The sequence below is a fragment of the Aulonocara stuartgranti genome, assembly GCF_965226115.1.
Source record: "Aulonocara stuartgranti genome assembly, chromosome: 4".
In the NCBI taxonomy this organism is placed as follows: Eukaryota; Metazoa; Chordata; class Actinopteri; order Cichliformes; family Cichlidae; genus Aulonocara; species Aulonocara stuartgranti.
In genome coordinates, this window is record NC_138942.1 from 4,420,547 (window position 1) to 4,433,190 (window position 12,644).

The following is a 12,644-nucleotide window of genomic DNA, read 5'->3' on the forward strand; positions in this document are numbered from 1 at the left end:
GGAGTGAGTGAAGATACCTGAAAAAGTTAAAGGTGATTTCCAAGTGAATATTTCACAATAAAAGCCCCATTTGTGTGACGTAGGAGTTTATTTCAGATTTCCATGAACACAATTTTACATAGTACTATTGAAAAGAATGCAGTTAATAAATTATTAATATGCAAAATTCTATACTTTAGGAAATTTTGTTTCTGGCACATTTTTTTTTCCACAAAAGTCTTCACCACAAAAGTGGCAGAAACAATCGCCCATAGAGCTGCACATTTGTAGATTTTGGGGGGGATGTTATGGGTGATATGGGATAGTAGTTTGGTAAAGTGTGAAATAAGTCTTCAGTATAAGTATACTAAAAAGAAAATGATCAAAAAAACATGAGTGACAGATATTTTGGTGAAGTCACGATTACAAACAAAGTTTTCAATCAAACAAAACAGAAGTGCTGAGCTCGGTGTGACTGCAAAGGTGACACGAAGTTGAAATACAAATAGATGTTGACGGTTTCCTGAAGCTCTTATTTTGAAGACGCAACCTTCTCTTCCGCTTTATTTCGCGGTGGCTTGACTAAGGAGGGAAGAGACGTCCATGATGACAACTTTAAAATACCGATGGTAGCAGCAGGTCGGGGTTTACCTGGTGGATTTCACCTCCGCGGAAATGTTCACGGGTCATCGTCGCGTCAAGTATCGGCTGCGTTTTGGAGCAGCGTAGCGGGCCGACGTCGGCTTGCTGTCCGGCTAGCATGAGCTGGGGCTGGCGTCGCTGCTGTTTACATCCAGTCCGGGCCATGGGCCTGGAGAGCTGCGTTAGCTAACCGCGCTACTCGCGCTGCTCCGGGGAAGGTGTCACCCTAAAGTCCGCAGTGTCAGGATCGGGGAGGTCCGCCCCAACCGCCCACACCTCAGGGGTAAGATCCCCAGCTGTTTGACAACAGCAAAACATCTGTAACAGGCAGGTTTTAGGAGGCATCTGAGTGAACGGGCCTACCTGTTAGAGGAAAAGCTGACATAACTTATCGATTAATTAGTTGGGTTTTTTTCTCATCCATCAGTCACTACAGCCATATCCTTAGTCATCAGATATAAATTATTGTGATATTTACATTTATTTCCTGTGTATTATTTAAAAGTAGCTTATATTTTACTGCTTGTCCGGCTAAATAAATAAAATAATAGTAAGCTACATCTACATCGAAATTTGATTAGAAAGGACGATACTGTGAAACTAAATCCTTTATCGTCTTATATTTCTTGGATAGGAGCTGGTTTTCATGTCACGATTATCACGGATAAAAAAAAAAAAAGAACAAAATGCAAATTTAAAAAAAGGAATGATACTTCGTGTCTAACTTTATTGATTGCGTGGCTTTTGGGGGGAAATGATTCAAAAATACAAAACAGAAATGCATCATGGTCAGTCTGTAATCAGTCATAGCTGTACAAAGGCAAAAAGAAGGATAGTGTAATTGAATGATGGATTACAGTGTCACTGTGGGCCAATCACTGTTACTGATAATCCTGGAGACTGACAGCAGAAATTTAAAAAAATAAAATAAATTTTCATTGATTTATCGTAATGTGTTCATGCTATAAAGGTCTATGCAGATCTGCGTTTGTATGCTTATTTTCTAATACATTTTTTTTTATTATACCATTTACCTGTAAACTCATATTAATAACAAACAGGTCATATGACCATCCATTGTTTACCAACACTGAACTGATTGTTTTTGTCTGTTCCATAAATATTCTTTAAGTTGCACGTGTGGCTTTAAATGTTAACTTATTTGTTACCCACTAACAAAACAGCTCTTAAAGTTTCAGTTGCTCTGGTTTGACTGTTTTCAGTTTTCAGTCTGTGTGTTTTTGGGGTGTTTTTTTTAATCACTGGGAAGCTGTGCTAACTGGATCACAGGGTTTTGCTCGTCTGTGTGTTGCAGTGATGGATGTGTCCTCCCAGGATCCTCCTCTCATGGCGATGGACCTGTCAAAGAGCTACAACCCACTGACCCGCAGCCACGCTGAAGCCATGGACCTGGCCAAGAAGCCCGAGTGGTACCACAGACGCCCAGTGAGCACAGATCTCGCCTCCTCGTACAGATCCAGAGCCTCCTCCTCCTCCTACGGCTCGCTCTCCACGCAGCCAGGAGCGCCCGTGCGCTGCAGGGACATGGAGGACGGCCCAGAGTCTTTGGGGGGCTACATGAACTCGACGCTTGGTCCAGGGCTGGATCTGTACCACGACGGAGTCCATGGCAGCCTGTGGCATCGGGGTTTCTGTGGGCCCGAGCAGAGCGGTGGCCCCGTTCCTGAAAGCAGCGGCGGAGAGGAGAGCGACAGCGGCTCTGATGTCATCTTCCTCGTGTCCGCTGCGAAGGAGCCGCTCCTGTGCGGCTCTTTCATGCAGGACGGCGTGGCACACATGGTGGAGCCCCTGTCCCCCGCCGCATCCTCACTCGACGAAGAGCGAGCGTGCTACCACCTACCTCAGCCTCTGAGCTCGCCCAGCCCTGACAGCTCGTACTCGGAAGATTCCTCGGACAGCTCGGTGGACATTCCTGTACATCACACCCGGCCCGTCGTCCTCCTATCCGACCTCGGTGCCGTTTACGCCAACACAGCTGAATCTGCGGTCGACATCTCCAGCGATGACAGCGACATCATCGAAGTTTCTGTCACTGATCAGAAGAAGAAAAACAAATGCTACCAGAAGACTCCTCCTCCTCAGAGTGAGAGCGAAAAAGCGCCGCAAAGCGAAGTCCGCCGCAGCGCTAGGATACGAAGGCCGGCCTCAGAAATCCCGCCGCTCACCTGTAACGTATCTCGTCATAGCTTGAGCAGGCGAGTCAAACACGACGCTGTGGGTATATACAACGAGAGCTGCGACTCCGATGAAGTGATGGACTACGTCTTGAGGGTGTCTAGCTCAGACGAGTTGCTGGTGAAGTCGCCACAAAGAGCAAGAAGCCATTCAGAGGAGTCTGACGCAGATGTTGGGACGGACAGGAAGTCCCCGCAGATTGAGACGCAGCATCAGCGCGAAGCTTCAAATGCAAAAACCGTTAATCACAAACGAAAGAAGCCGCTTGCAGTTCCTAAAACAAAAGAGTTAAGAAGAACGAAACAGAAGCGTAGGATCCCGCCACCATCGCCGCCACCGCACCAGAATGCTTCAGCCTGTAGGAGTGCGGTGGCGAGCAAAAAAACTGTCGCAAGGTGGCGGAGGAAACGCCGCCGTCAGACTGGGCCTTCGTCTCTGTTTTCTCCGACAGAGACTGAGATCAAGCTCAAATATGTGAAAACTAAAGAGGACAAAAAGGAGAAGAAATCGGGCGGTTTCTGCCCGTTTGTTCACCTGGAGCGGCGAGCGTGCACTGTGGTCAACTACCGGGAGGAGGAGGCAACTGTTCGGAGCAGCGAAGGAGGGAGGCGGGCTGCTTGCAAGTCTCTGTCCGGGTTTGTTCCCAACACTTCCTGTTTTCAGCCGGGTCGGCTCAGCTCAGACAGCCGGTGCGAGTCATCGCTGTTCTGCTGTCTGTGCGGCCACACCGCCAACGTCATGGGCCTTGGGGACCTTCACGGCCCCTACTATCCCAGCGTGGACGCCCAGAAGGAGGAGCTAAACGGACTCTCTAAAAGCCGAGGGGTAAATCCCTCAGACGACAGCAGAGCTGCTGATGGCAACGCCTCCCCAAAGGTGCCTCTTCACCTGGATGAGTGCTGGATCCACGAGGACTGCGGCATCTGGTCTGCCGGCGTCTTCCTTATCCGAGGAAAGCTGTACGGGTTGGAGGAGGGAGCGCGGCTCGCGCAGGAAACGGTGAGTTCTGAGAACATATGATCCTTATCACACGATTTTCTTTTTTTAATCTATTGAAAGTCCCAAAGATGGTCGTGTTTCTTATGAACATTCACAGTTTCACATTATGAGGTCAGTGTATGAGCAAGTAGCTCCTCAAAGCCCAAACACTGAGGTACAGACTTTTTTTTTCTTTTCTTCTCATGGCTCTGTGTGATGTCATAAACAGTGGATATCCCTCATGGGGTCATCTCCGACACACAGCCAATCAGAAGAAAGCTGGCTTAAAGTGAGGAGGAGATGTCTGTTCTGAGAGCCAGCCATAAATATGGATTATTCTGAACTGTTTAATCATGCAGAGCTACTCTATCAGAGAGCCAGAATAAATATATGAATATTTTTATAAATATTCTTTTTCTTTTTTCTTTTTTTAGATTTGTTCCACCTGCCAGCAAACAGGCGCAATAATGGGCTGTTTCCAGAAGGGCTGCCCCAGGAATTATCACTACAGATGTGCCATCCAGTCGGGTACGAGTTCAGCACTTCGGTGATGCTCAGTACTGACTTTCCTTTGGTTATTTCATGTCCTGCTTTTGTTTTTCCAGGCTGTGTCCTCAATGAGGATAACTTCTCAATGAGATGTCCAGAGCACAAGGTAAAAACATAGCAATGAGGTGGAGTGTGAGGAGCTGCTTGGCCTGCAGGGGTCACTGTTGCTGCTTTTTGCAGATGTTTAAAGGCGTGTGTGAAAGTAGAGGGACGTTTCCACATGCTACACACAGCGAGGCCAAAGAAGCAGTTTGAAATTTAACTGGATATTAAAACATTTTAGTCTGTTTTTTTTTTTGTTTTTTTTAAATTATTTAACAGAAGAGTTAAAATCAAAAGTGCATGTCCAGTGTCTTTTCCTTAAATGCCTTATTAAATGGTTATAAGGAGGTCGTACTTTGATTCATTTAAACGGCTGTCTCTCCAGTGGATTTCTTCCCAAACTCCATCGTCTTGTAACTGCAGCTGGCGGCAGTAGTCTTTGTTCTGCTCCACCTGCTTCACGAGGCCCTCGAGCCTGCAGAAGATCTACAGAGCAGAACAAGCGCTGCCGATGCCAGCTGGAGTTTGAGTAAGTGTGTCAGTCGCAGCAGCCACATCTGGAATTTAAGCCTCAGCTGACTTAGAAAGCAGTCCACCTGCTGTAGGATGAAACCAGAGGTCAAAACTGGACCCTGTAGCAGGCTGAACGTTTATTTCTGCTGTAAAGTTGCACGTTGGGGACTGGCTCGCTGTTGAAGCCTCAAGTGGACGTTAGAGGAACTGCAGCATTTGACCCCATTAGCATTAGCCTCGTAGCTGATGCTGTCTAAAAGCTCAGCACGAGTTAAACGTTTGCTCTTCTTTTTGTTTTTCTGAGCTGTTTTTGTGAACGTCCTGATTTTGGCATTTTATTTGCGGCTGATGTTCGTTTGTCTCCAACAGAACAAACTGTTCATAAGTGCGACCAGACAGCAGAAGAGGTGACACAGAGGACACATGAGGGCACTGGAGGTTTGTACTGTCGACCTTTACTTTTATTTTAAACCAGGACATGAAACTTGGGTTTAAGAGTCCTTTTTTTGTGGGTGTGTGGGCTGGATGTGCAGCAGTGCTAACACTGTTTATTAATGCATTTTAAATTGATAAATGGAATCTGGGGACTTTGAAGAGCTTATTTAGGACCAAAAGTTGTGTCACGTATCCAAATAAGGTGAATTCAAAGCGTTAAAAAGAAAAAAATCGTGTCCTTGCCTGACGTCGTCCTCCTGTGTTTGTGTCCTCAGATCTCCTCAGGGTGCGACGGGAGCTGCCTGACTTCACCTCAGCTGTTAATCTTTCTTTTTCCCCTTGTTTTGCAAACACTAATTAAAGTACGTGTGTGCTCGAGCAGAAGAACAAACCTTCTGGTAAGGTTTCACCCATCACGGCAGACAGATGGAAGCAGGCGGCCACTTTGGGTTTATTTTCAGTAAGAAGTGTCTTTGGTTCTGTTTCTGTAGGTCTTTAACAGGCACTTACCCCAACTGGACTGAGCTGAGATGGTTTGTGTTTATTTATTCCTCCTCTTGGAGATCCACACTTGGACTAGCCACAAAGATAGTTTATAATTTGAACATTACGTTAGAGTTTAAATAAGCTTTATTGATGTACGGTATAGAGTATAATATCTTTATATGAGGCCACTTTTTTCTACTGTTTTTGTACTACTTTTCTATTCCTGTTCAGTCATAACATAATTTATTTTCCTCCAGTTGCATGCACGGCTGTTTGCTATGATGCACTTTATAGTCTAATTTTACTAGTTATTACTCAGCTGTTATTTATGTCCGTCTGTTCTTCCCTTTTCTACTTAAATTATTTAAATTTAAATAAAGCTGCACTAAGCTAAGATTCACAGTTAGAAACGAGGGCGTCCTGTCCTCGCTGATGGAGATAACAAGCTGCACATTCACCAGAGTCAAGCACATTTCATTCAGCGGTGTCAGGAGTTTGTTTTTCTCCAAATAGAGGAAAAGATTCAACCCATTAAAAAGATGTTTATCAGTGTTTATCTCACATAGAAGGATTTTTTTAAATAATAAAAATAAAGGAAAGTTAAAGGGTCTGTTCAGTCAAATCACACGTTTATTTAGAGGTTTGAAATTTGGGTGATGGGAAAATGCTGAACTAAGATATAAATGTAAAGCTTCTGGGATACATGATAGGATATTATTACCACTGAAGGGGGTGGATTAAATGCATAGCTGAGGTGGGTGATTTTACTTTTAATGCTAGGAGTTTTACAAAAGGCAAAAAACCCTTGCAATTGAGAAAACACCCAATTAATAAATGTATTTTAAAAATCTACAATATTTATGGTAGTAAAGTAAATAAAGTAAATTTACACCCCAAAAATTAGTTTAATCAGAAATGCAGATGGAAGATTTATGATTTATGTGAATTTTACAAGGCAGAAACTTGCAATTCCCTGTAATCTAAGAATGACATCATATCTCATTTTATTGTATATTTGGGAAGAAATTTACACTTAAATTCCTAAAGTTTGTATTTTTTTTCTGACTTAAGCGTGAACATTGCTTTCTTGCCAGCCCCTTAATTATCATCGACTTTCAATAGTCTTTTTTTAAGGTCTATTTTTTTTCAACTGTCAATTCATTAGCGCCACCTGCTGGCAAAAGTCAGTCGGGCTCTGTAGCCCAGTAAACAGCAGTTAGTCAGTGCTGACTTCTATCAATTTCCTGTTATTTAAGGCTAGGTGATAAACAAAAGTGTTTTGTGTCTTAAGTGTGAGAAACTTCACCTTTAAAAATTGGTTTGAATAGTTTTGTCAGTCCTGATAATTTTAATTTTGGCCAAAACGTCTCTGGTGAGCACAAGAATTTTTTTAATTCCAGGAAAAATATTTGGAAATGTTTGTATTACTAGTAACTAACTCTATACCACCGATGCTGAGCCCAGACAAAAACCAGTTCAGTTGTTTGTATAATGATGAATTTGGAAAGCTAAAGGGCCATTACAGTTTATTTCAGCTGTTGTATTCAGCCTTTGCAATACAATGGAAGCTATGTTAAGCAGCTATGAAAATAAACAGTTTTAAAATATAAAACAAATTTTTAAAATCTAAGAGAAAACGTCAGAATTTCCAAAACAGGCAGCCTGAGGAGGTTTTGGTGATTAAAAAGTTCAGCGAATGGGTAAAAAAAAATCAAAAATGTGATTTAACTTTTGCCAGGGTCTATGCATTGTCCTCAATAATGATAATAATATCATTATCAATAATATTAAAATTAATAATAATAATGATCAGTTGTGATTTGGGTGAATTGACCCTTTAGCAGTGCTGGAGTGGCCTAGTGCAGCTTTGACTGTCCGTCTGTGTTTGTCGTTACTGGACTGAAATGTTTAAAAAGCTTTTAAGGAAACGGTCCGTTTGGTTTCATGCCTGCACTTCCTCTTAATTAATTACTAAATCGTTAAAGTTATATAATAAAAGTCTGTTAAACTGAAGCCTCGTCTGTGTTTTGAACTGGAAATGCACGAATGATTTTGAGCTTCGCCAAGTTTATTAATGTTGTTCATGCCGAAATTTCATTCCTGCTCCCACACAGGAGCAAAATGGTTGATGCTGCAGGGCAGGTAGTGAGTTCGGCAAAAAAACATCTGAAGAGTTTTATTCTCAGACTTTAAGTCTTTCTGCTGATAAACAACTGAAAACATCCTGCTGCTGGTATCTGAAGTTTAACGATCAGAAACAAACTCTTTAATAGAAGACGATCGTAGGAGATTATTTCACTCCAAGTCTTCAAAGTATTTGTAACCAATAAGTAAGACGTGAGTTTAATTTCAGTAATGTTAACTTCTTTATTGTAACATCTTTCTTTTTCTTTGTGGGCGTTAGTGTGAAGGCAGGACTAGTTTTTACACACAGTCTGAAGTGCTGATCAGTGGCTCTGCTGCTACCTGTCCATGTGTCTGATTAGTCAGATGCTGCTGGCGCGGTTGCTTTCATGTGAACACACTCTGCTTGTCAAGATAATAACCACCTTTCTATGACTGCTTAGTCTGACTCCAGATGTTAAAGTGACGCCAGATAACCAAATCGTAAGGCTGGGTCAAATCTGGTGGCCTCTGTTTGTGGTTTCTTAGCGTGGCTGCTATTTTAGATGTCTCAGAAGCCCCGTTGTCATCACTAGTTAACTTGCGATGGGCTTGATTTTCATTTTCGGGAAGAAGATAAACTCAAACGGACTCAAATCTGGCTTCAAAGCTGCTCAAACCAACTCAATTGTAGCTGAAGATGGGGCTCTCATTACCAGAGATGATCCTCCACATGAAAGCCATGTCAGCTTCTTCAGTTTCAACCAAATGTGTTGATGTTTACCATTGAAAGCTTTCTGAACAGGACTTCCAGGGAATGATCTAAAAATGTCCAGTAAGGCCTGAGAAGGTGACCCTGAAGGTGAGCCGGGCCAAACTTAAATCAGGTAAGGCTTTGATTTTTATAGACCTGCACCGATCGTCTCAGAGTTGTTCCCTGGTGGTAGAGGACATGTGGGCCGCAAGCTGCTGCATCGCTTATGTTCAACAGTTTATATCTGAAGCTCCGTTTGACTCATTTGGATAGAAATAGCCTTCGTGTCACAGAGATGGCTTCTATATTTGGGAGTTTCTTACACCTCTGCTTCGTCACATCATCATCATCGGGCTGCTGGTCTCACCTGCTCAAAAAGCCTGGCTGTTGGAGACGGTGGCGGCGGTAGTGGCATAGCGATGGCGTTATTTTTGCATGTGCAGCTGTGCTGTTTGAGGTCATTTGAATATGAGAAAATGGAAATTTTCAGCATTTAATCAGAAGACACTGTTAGTATGCCTGCAGAAGCTGCATCCAGGCGCGTAGACCCCCATCTCCTTTAGATGGTCTGAGAAAGCCGAACGTTGAACTTCAGTTGGACTGTTTGGATGTTCCAGTGAAAGAAATGGTAACTAAACCTTTAGTCACAGCTGTGATCATCACATGAGCTAAAAATGAAACATTTCCTTTGCATTTTCATTGGTTCATTTTGATCTTTCGATGACTTGCTTGTTGAACTTTTCCATATTAAGATCCTTCCAACAAAAGGACAAGGTCAGAGTCAGAAAAGTAACAAATGGATAAGAATTTTTTAAACCCCAATGCTTTGTTGGGGTTTTTAATGTAAAAATGTCATTTTAAACCAAATTATAAGGACACAGCAGCCCAACATTTGCCTCTTTAATCTTACACAAACTGTCTTTTACTCCTCCTCTTCAGTCCGTCTCTTCACTTCCTGCCTCAGGACAAGCCACGCTTTGCTGGAGCGGATCTCTTGTCTTAGGGCTGAGCACAGCCCTCCTCTCGTCTCTGCAGCTCAGCACAAACTGCTGCTGACACCGAGACGAACCAAAGACGTGAACGACGCTCGGAGCAACGCTTTGTTACGTAATGTAGGAGCACATCAGCAGAACATAGAAGCAACAAAAGCCCATAAACATTTACTTTAAAAAGAATAAGCATTAAGAGAGACATTTAAATCAAATCCTTTGGGTTTTTTTAGGGTAATTGATGAAGGTGGTGCCTTAATTTCATCTACAATTCCAAATGCTGGGTCTGGGACAAATGTTCTAAATACTACAAAAACTCTGCCCACATTTTTCCTCAACTACTCTGAGGAGTGTGTGCAACATCTGTCTGCATCCGGTGTTGGAAATCAAATCAAACTATCCTCCATGCTTTACTTCCTGAGCTACAATTGGTTATTAATTTCCTTGTTTTCACCTGGTTTGTGAATAAAGAGCTTGAGGTTCTAGCAAGAGCCCCGCTTGGGCTTCATCTTCGCACATAGCCGTCCATAGCCGATATCACGATCGCATTTAGGGCTTACTACCAAGTCTTCCAGCCCAGCACCCTCACAGGATACAGATGTCCCAGCTGGGAATCAAACTTACAACTCCCGCTTCAAAGGCGTGTAGGCTTACCACTACGCTAAACTGAACCAGCTGCTATATATACACCATTTAAATATTTCGACATGTGAAATGCTCAGTGGCGTTATTTCGAGTGCTTGCTTTCTAGATTTGAAACCTTTGTTTGATGTTGAGCAGATGAAGCTGTTTGGCAGGCTTGTGAGGTTTTCTGCTATAAAAGGTTTTGTGTTCAGAGATCTGAGAAAAGGATGGATTCCATGAATGTGTCGTGGATGATATGAGAAACTGTAATAAAATCTTTGTTTTCTGAACTTTTACAAAAGGCCTGAGGTCCAAACTACAAAGGCAGATCAAAGGCAGCGGCGTAACCCTCGTGACCTCCAGTCCTCGGGTATTTTACGTTTTGTTTCTTGATAAAACTAAACAAGCAAACGCCTCACTGGCGTTGCTGAATATGTAAACGCGCTGGTGGGAGAAACTGAGATCAGTAAGTGCAGGCCTCTGCTGTAATTACTATGCTGCACATGCCTAATGATTTGCTTTCCAGCTCAGCTTCCCGTCTCCTTTGTATTCAGGCAGATTGTTTTATCGGACTGGCATCAGAAAGGCTCGCTTCACCCTGCTCGTTCTCATCAGCCTGTAAAATGCGTCAGTTTAAATGTCCTGCTCAGCTGCTTTAGGTTTAAGCCTCTGTAGGTTGTTGTAGCTCTGTGGTTGATGTATGGATAACACTGTATGAGAGGTAGGAGGGTTATGTAATTCTTTCTTTAGCCAGTTTTTGAAGGCAGTCACTGCTCATTACAGCCAAGCCTCAAACATGGCTCAGTGCTTTTACAGCTTCGCAGGGCGTTATGAGTTAATTGGGGCATAACTATGTGACCGACTTATAGCAAAGCTTGATCTAAGGCTTAAAAATAACACTGTAGTGTGCTTTCAACCACTGAAGCAGTAATGCATGTGCTGATACAGCCACAGTTTGATCAAATGAAACGACAGTATCTAGCTTGCAGTTGTTCCCTGCTTCAAAGCCGAGCAGAGAAAAATCCAGCGCCAACTCTGATTGACAGTTTTCATTTTTTTAATGATCAGAGAGGGGAGAGTATGAGCTGGAATCACTGCACAAGGTTTCATCTGCTGAATAAAAAACCACAGACATCACATTAAAACACAGAAAGACTTCCTGCTGTCATTGGTAAATCAGAGTCTGGGATTAAACCCTCAATGTTGGGGAGAAAAGGGACGTGCTAGACACTCGTGGTGAAGAGGTGAACTGGTCGCTTGACCAGTTGGTCAGTGTTCCTTCCTTAACCTGTGATCTGGGTAAGGTCAAGGTCACTGACAGAAATAGCCGAAAGGAGTTTGTTCTGTGGGGCAGCTGGGCTTTGATTAATTTACGTCCACATAAATCAATGTGATGCACTCATCCTGCATTGTGTTGTAGCCAACTGTTGGTCACCAGTGATTGCATAAGTGTGGTCTCTGATTGTAACTTTACTGCTAGTTGTAGTTTCAGCCATCTGTAAACACCTCAGAGCAGAGCCCTCTTTTTCAATTCAGTTTTCAGAAAATGTATATTGCAAAGTAAAGGCCCCACAATAATAAAGATAAAACAATCAGATGCCCTGTATGAGCAAGCGCTTTGGCAACAGTGGTAAGGAAAAACTCCCTTTAACCTCCTAAGACCCAAAATCTTTCATGGCATGATTTAGTTTCTCTTTGCCGTTTGGGCTGATTGGGACCTGATGAATGTGAAAACTAAGAATTATCTGATTTTTTTTTTTTTAAATATATACCTGATTTTTGTTTCAGAGAAAAATGAGATCCACATATGAGGACATTCGTTTTAAATCTCGATGGAACAGTGGCAGTATAATGTCCTCGTAAGTGGATGTCAGGCGCTTGTAGAGCAAAATTTGGTATTTTGGTCGAGACAACCCAAAATGTGTCGTCCACACATATGGACACCAGGTCCTAGGAGGTTAAACGGGAAGAAACCTCCAGTAAAACCAGGCATTGGACAGTCTTGTTTCCAAAGGAGCTGTTGAGGTGGTGTTGTCTCCTATGACAATTATAGAGCTCTCTATCCAACAGTGATATCTAGTTGGCACCACTCCATCTACTGAACTAGCTTGGGCTCCTTTCCTACCAAAGATGGGAAGTTCCAGACTCCTCGGACCAGTCTACACATCGGAAGTAGGTTCTATCAAGCCTTTTTTTTTTTGCCTTTGGCTGCCTGTCTGGTTATAAAGCAAAGTGGGTCCCCTATTGGTTGGTGGATCCATGGGCTAAGGCTTGACCCAGAAGTTCCCCTTCCAGGTTTGGCTCCAAAAAGGTACCTGGGGCCCCTTTTCCAGCTGCTCAATCATTTCAGTAAC

General features: G+C 43.1%; 1 protein-coding gene across 2 annotated transcripts; it reads left to right on the forward strand.

Annotated features, from left to right (window-relative positions):
* Window positions 1-291: 291 nt before the first annotated feature.
* Window positions 292-7,833, forward strand: LOC309705755 (uncharacterized protein). Of its 2 annotated transcripts, XR_014276599.1 has the most exons (7): window positions 292-904; window positions 1,937-3,816; window positions 4,230-4,323; window positions 4,401-4,450; window positions 5,269-5,337; window positions 5,610-5,732; window positions 5,826-7,833. XR_014276599.1 is itself a non-coding variant. In XM_082531738.1 (6 exons), the coding sequence occupies exons 2-5, from the start codon at window positions 1,939-1,941 to the stop codon at window positions 5,308-5,310; spliced, it is 2,064 nt and encodes a 687-aa protein (XP_082387864.1). In that variant the 5' UTR covers window positions 292-904; window positions 1,937-1,938; the 3' UTR covers window positions 5,311-5,337; window positions 5,610-7,833. The 2 variants fall into 2 exon arrangements, 1 of the variants encoding a protein (XP_082387864.1); XM_082531738.1 differs by having other exon boundaries at window positions 5,610-7,833.
* The last annotated feature ends 4,811 nt before the right edge of the window (window positions 7,834-12,644 follow it).

Coding starts and splice junctions, on each gene's coding strand:
- LOC309705755 (XM_082531738.1), top strand. CDS start 1,939: ATGGATGTGTCCTCCCAGGATCCTCCTCTCATGGCGATGGACCTGTCA. Junction 4,324..4,400: donor CAGATGTGCCATCCAGTCGG/GTACGAGTTCAG, acceptor TTGTTTTTCCAG/GCTGTGTCCTCAATGAGGAT. Junction 4,451..5,268: donor TGAGATGTCCAGAGCACAAG/GTAAAAACATAG, acceptor TGTCTCCAACAG/AACAAACTGTTCATAAGTGC.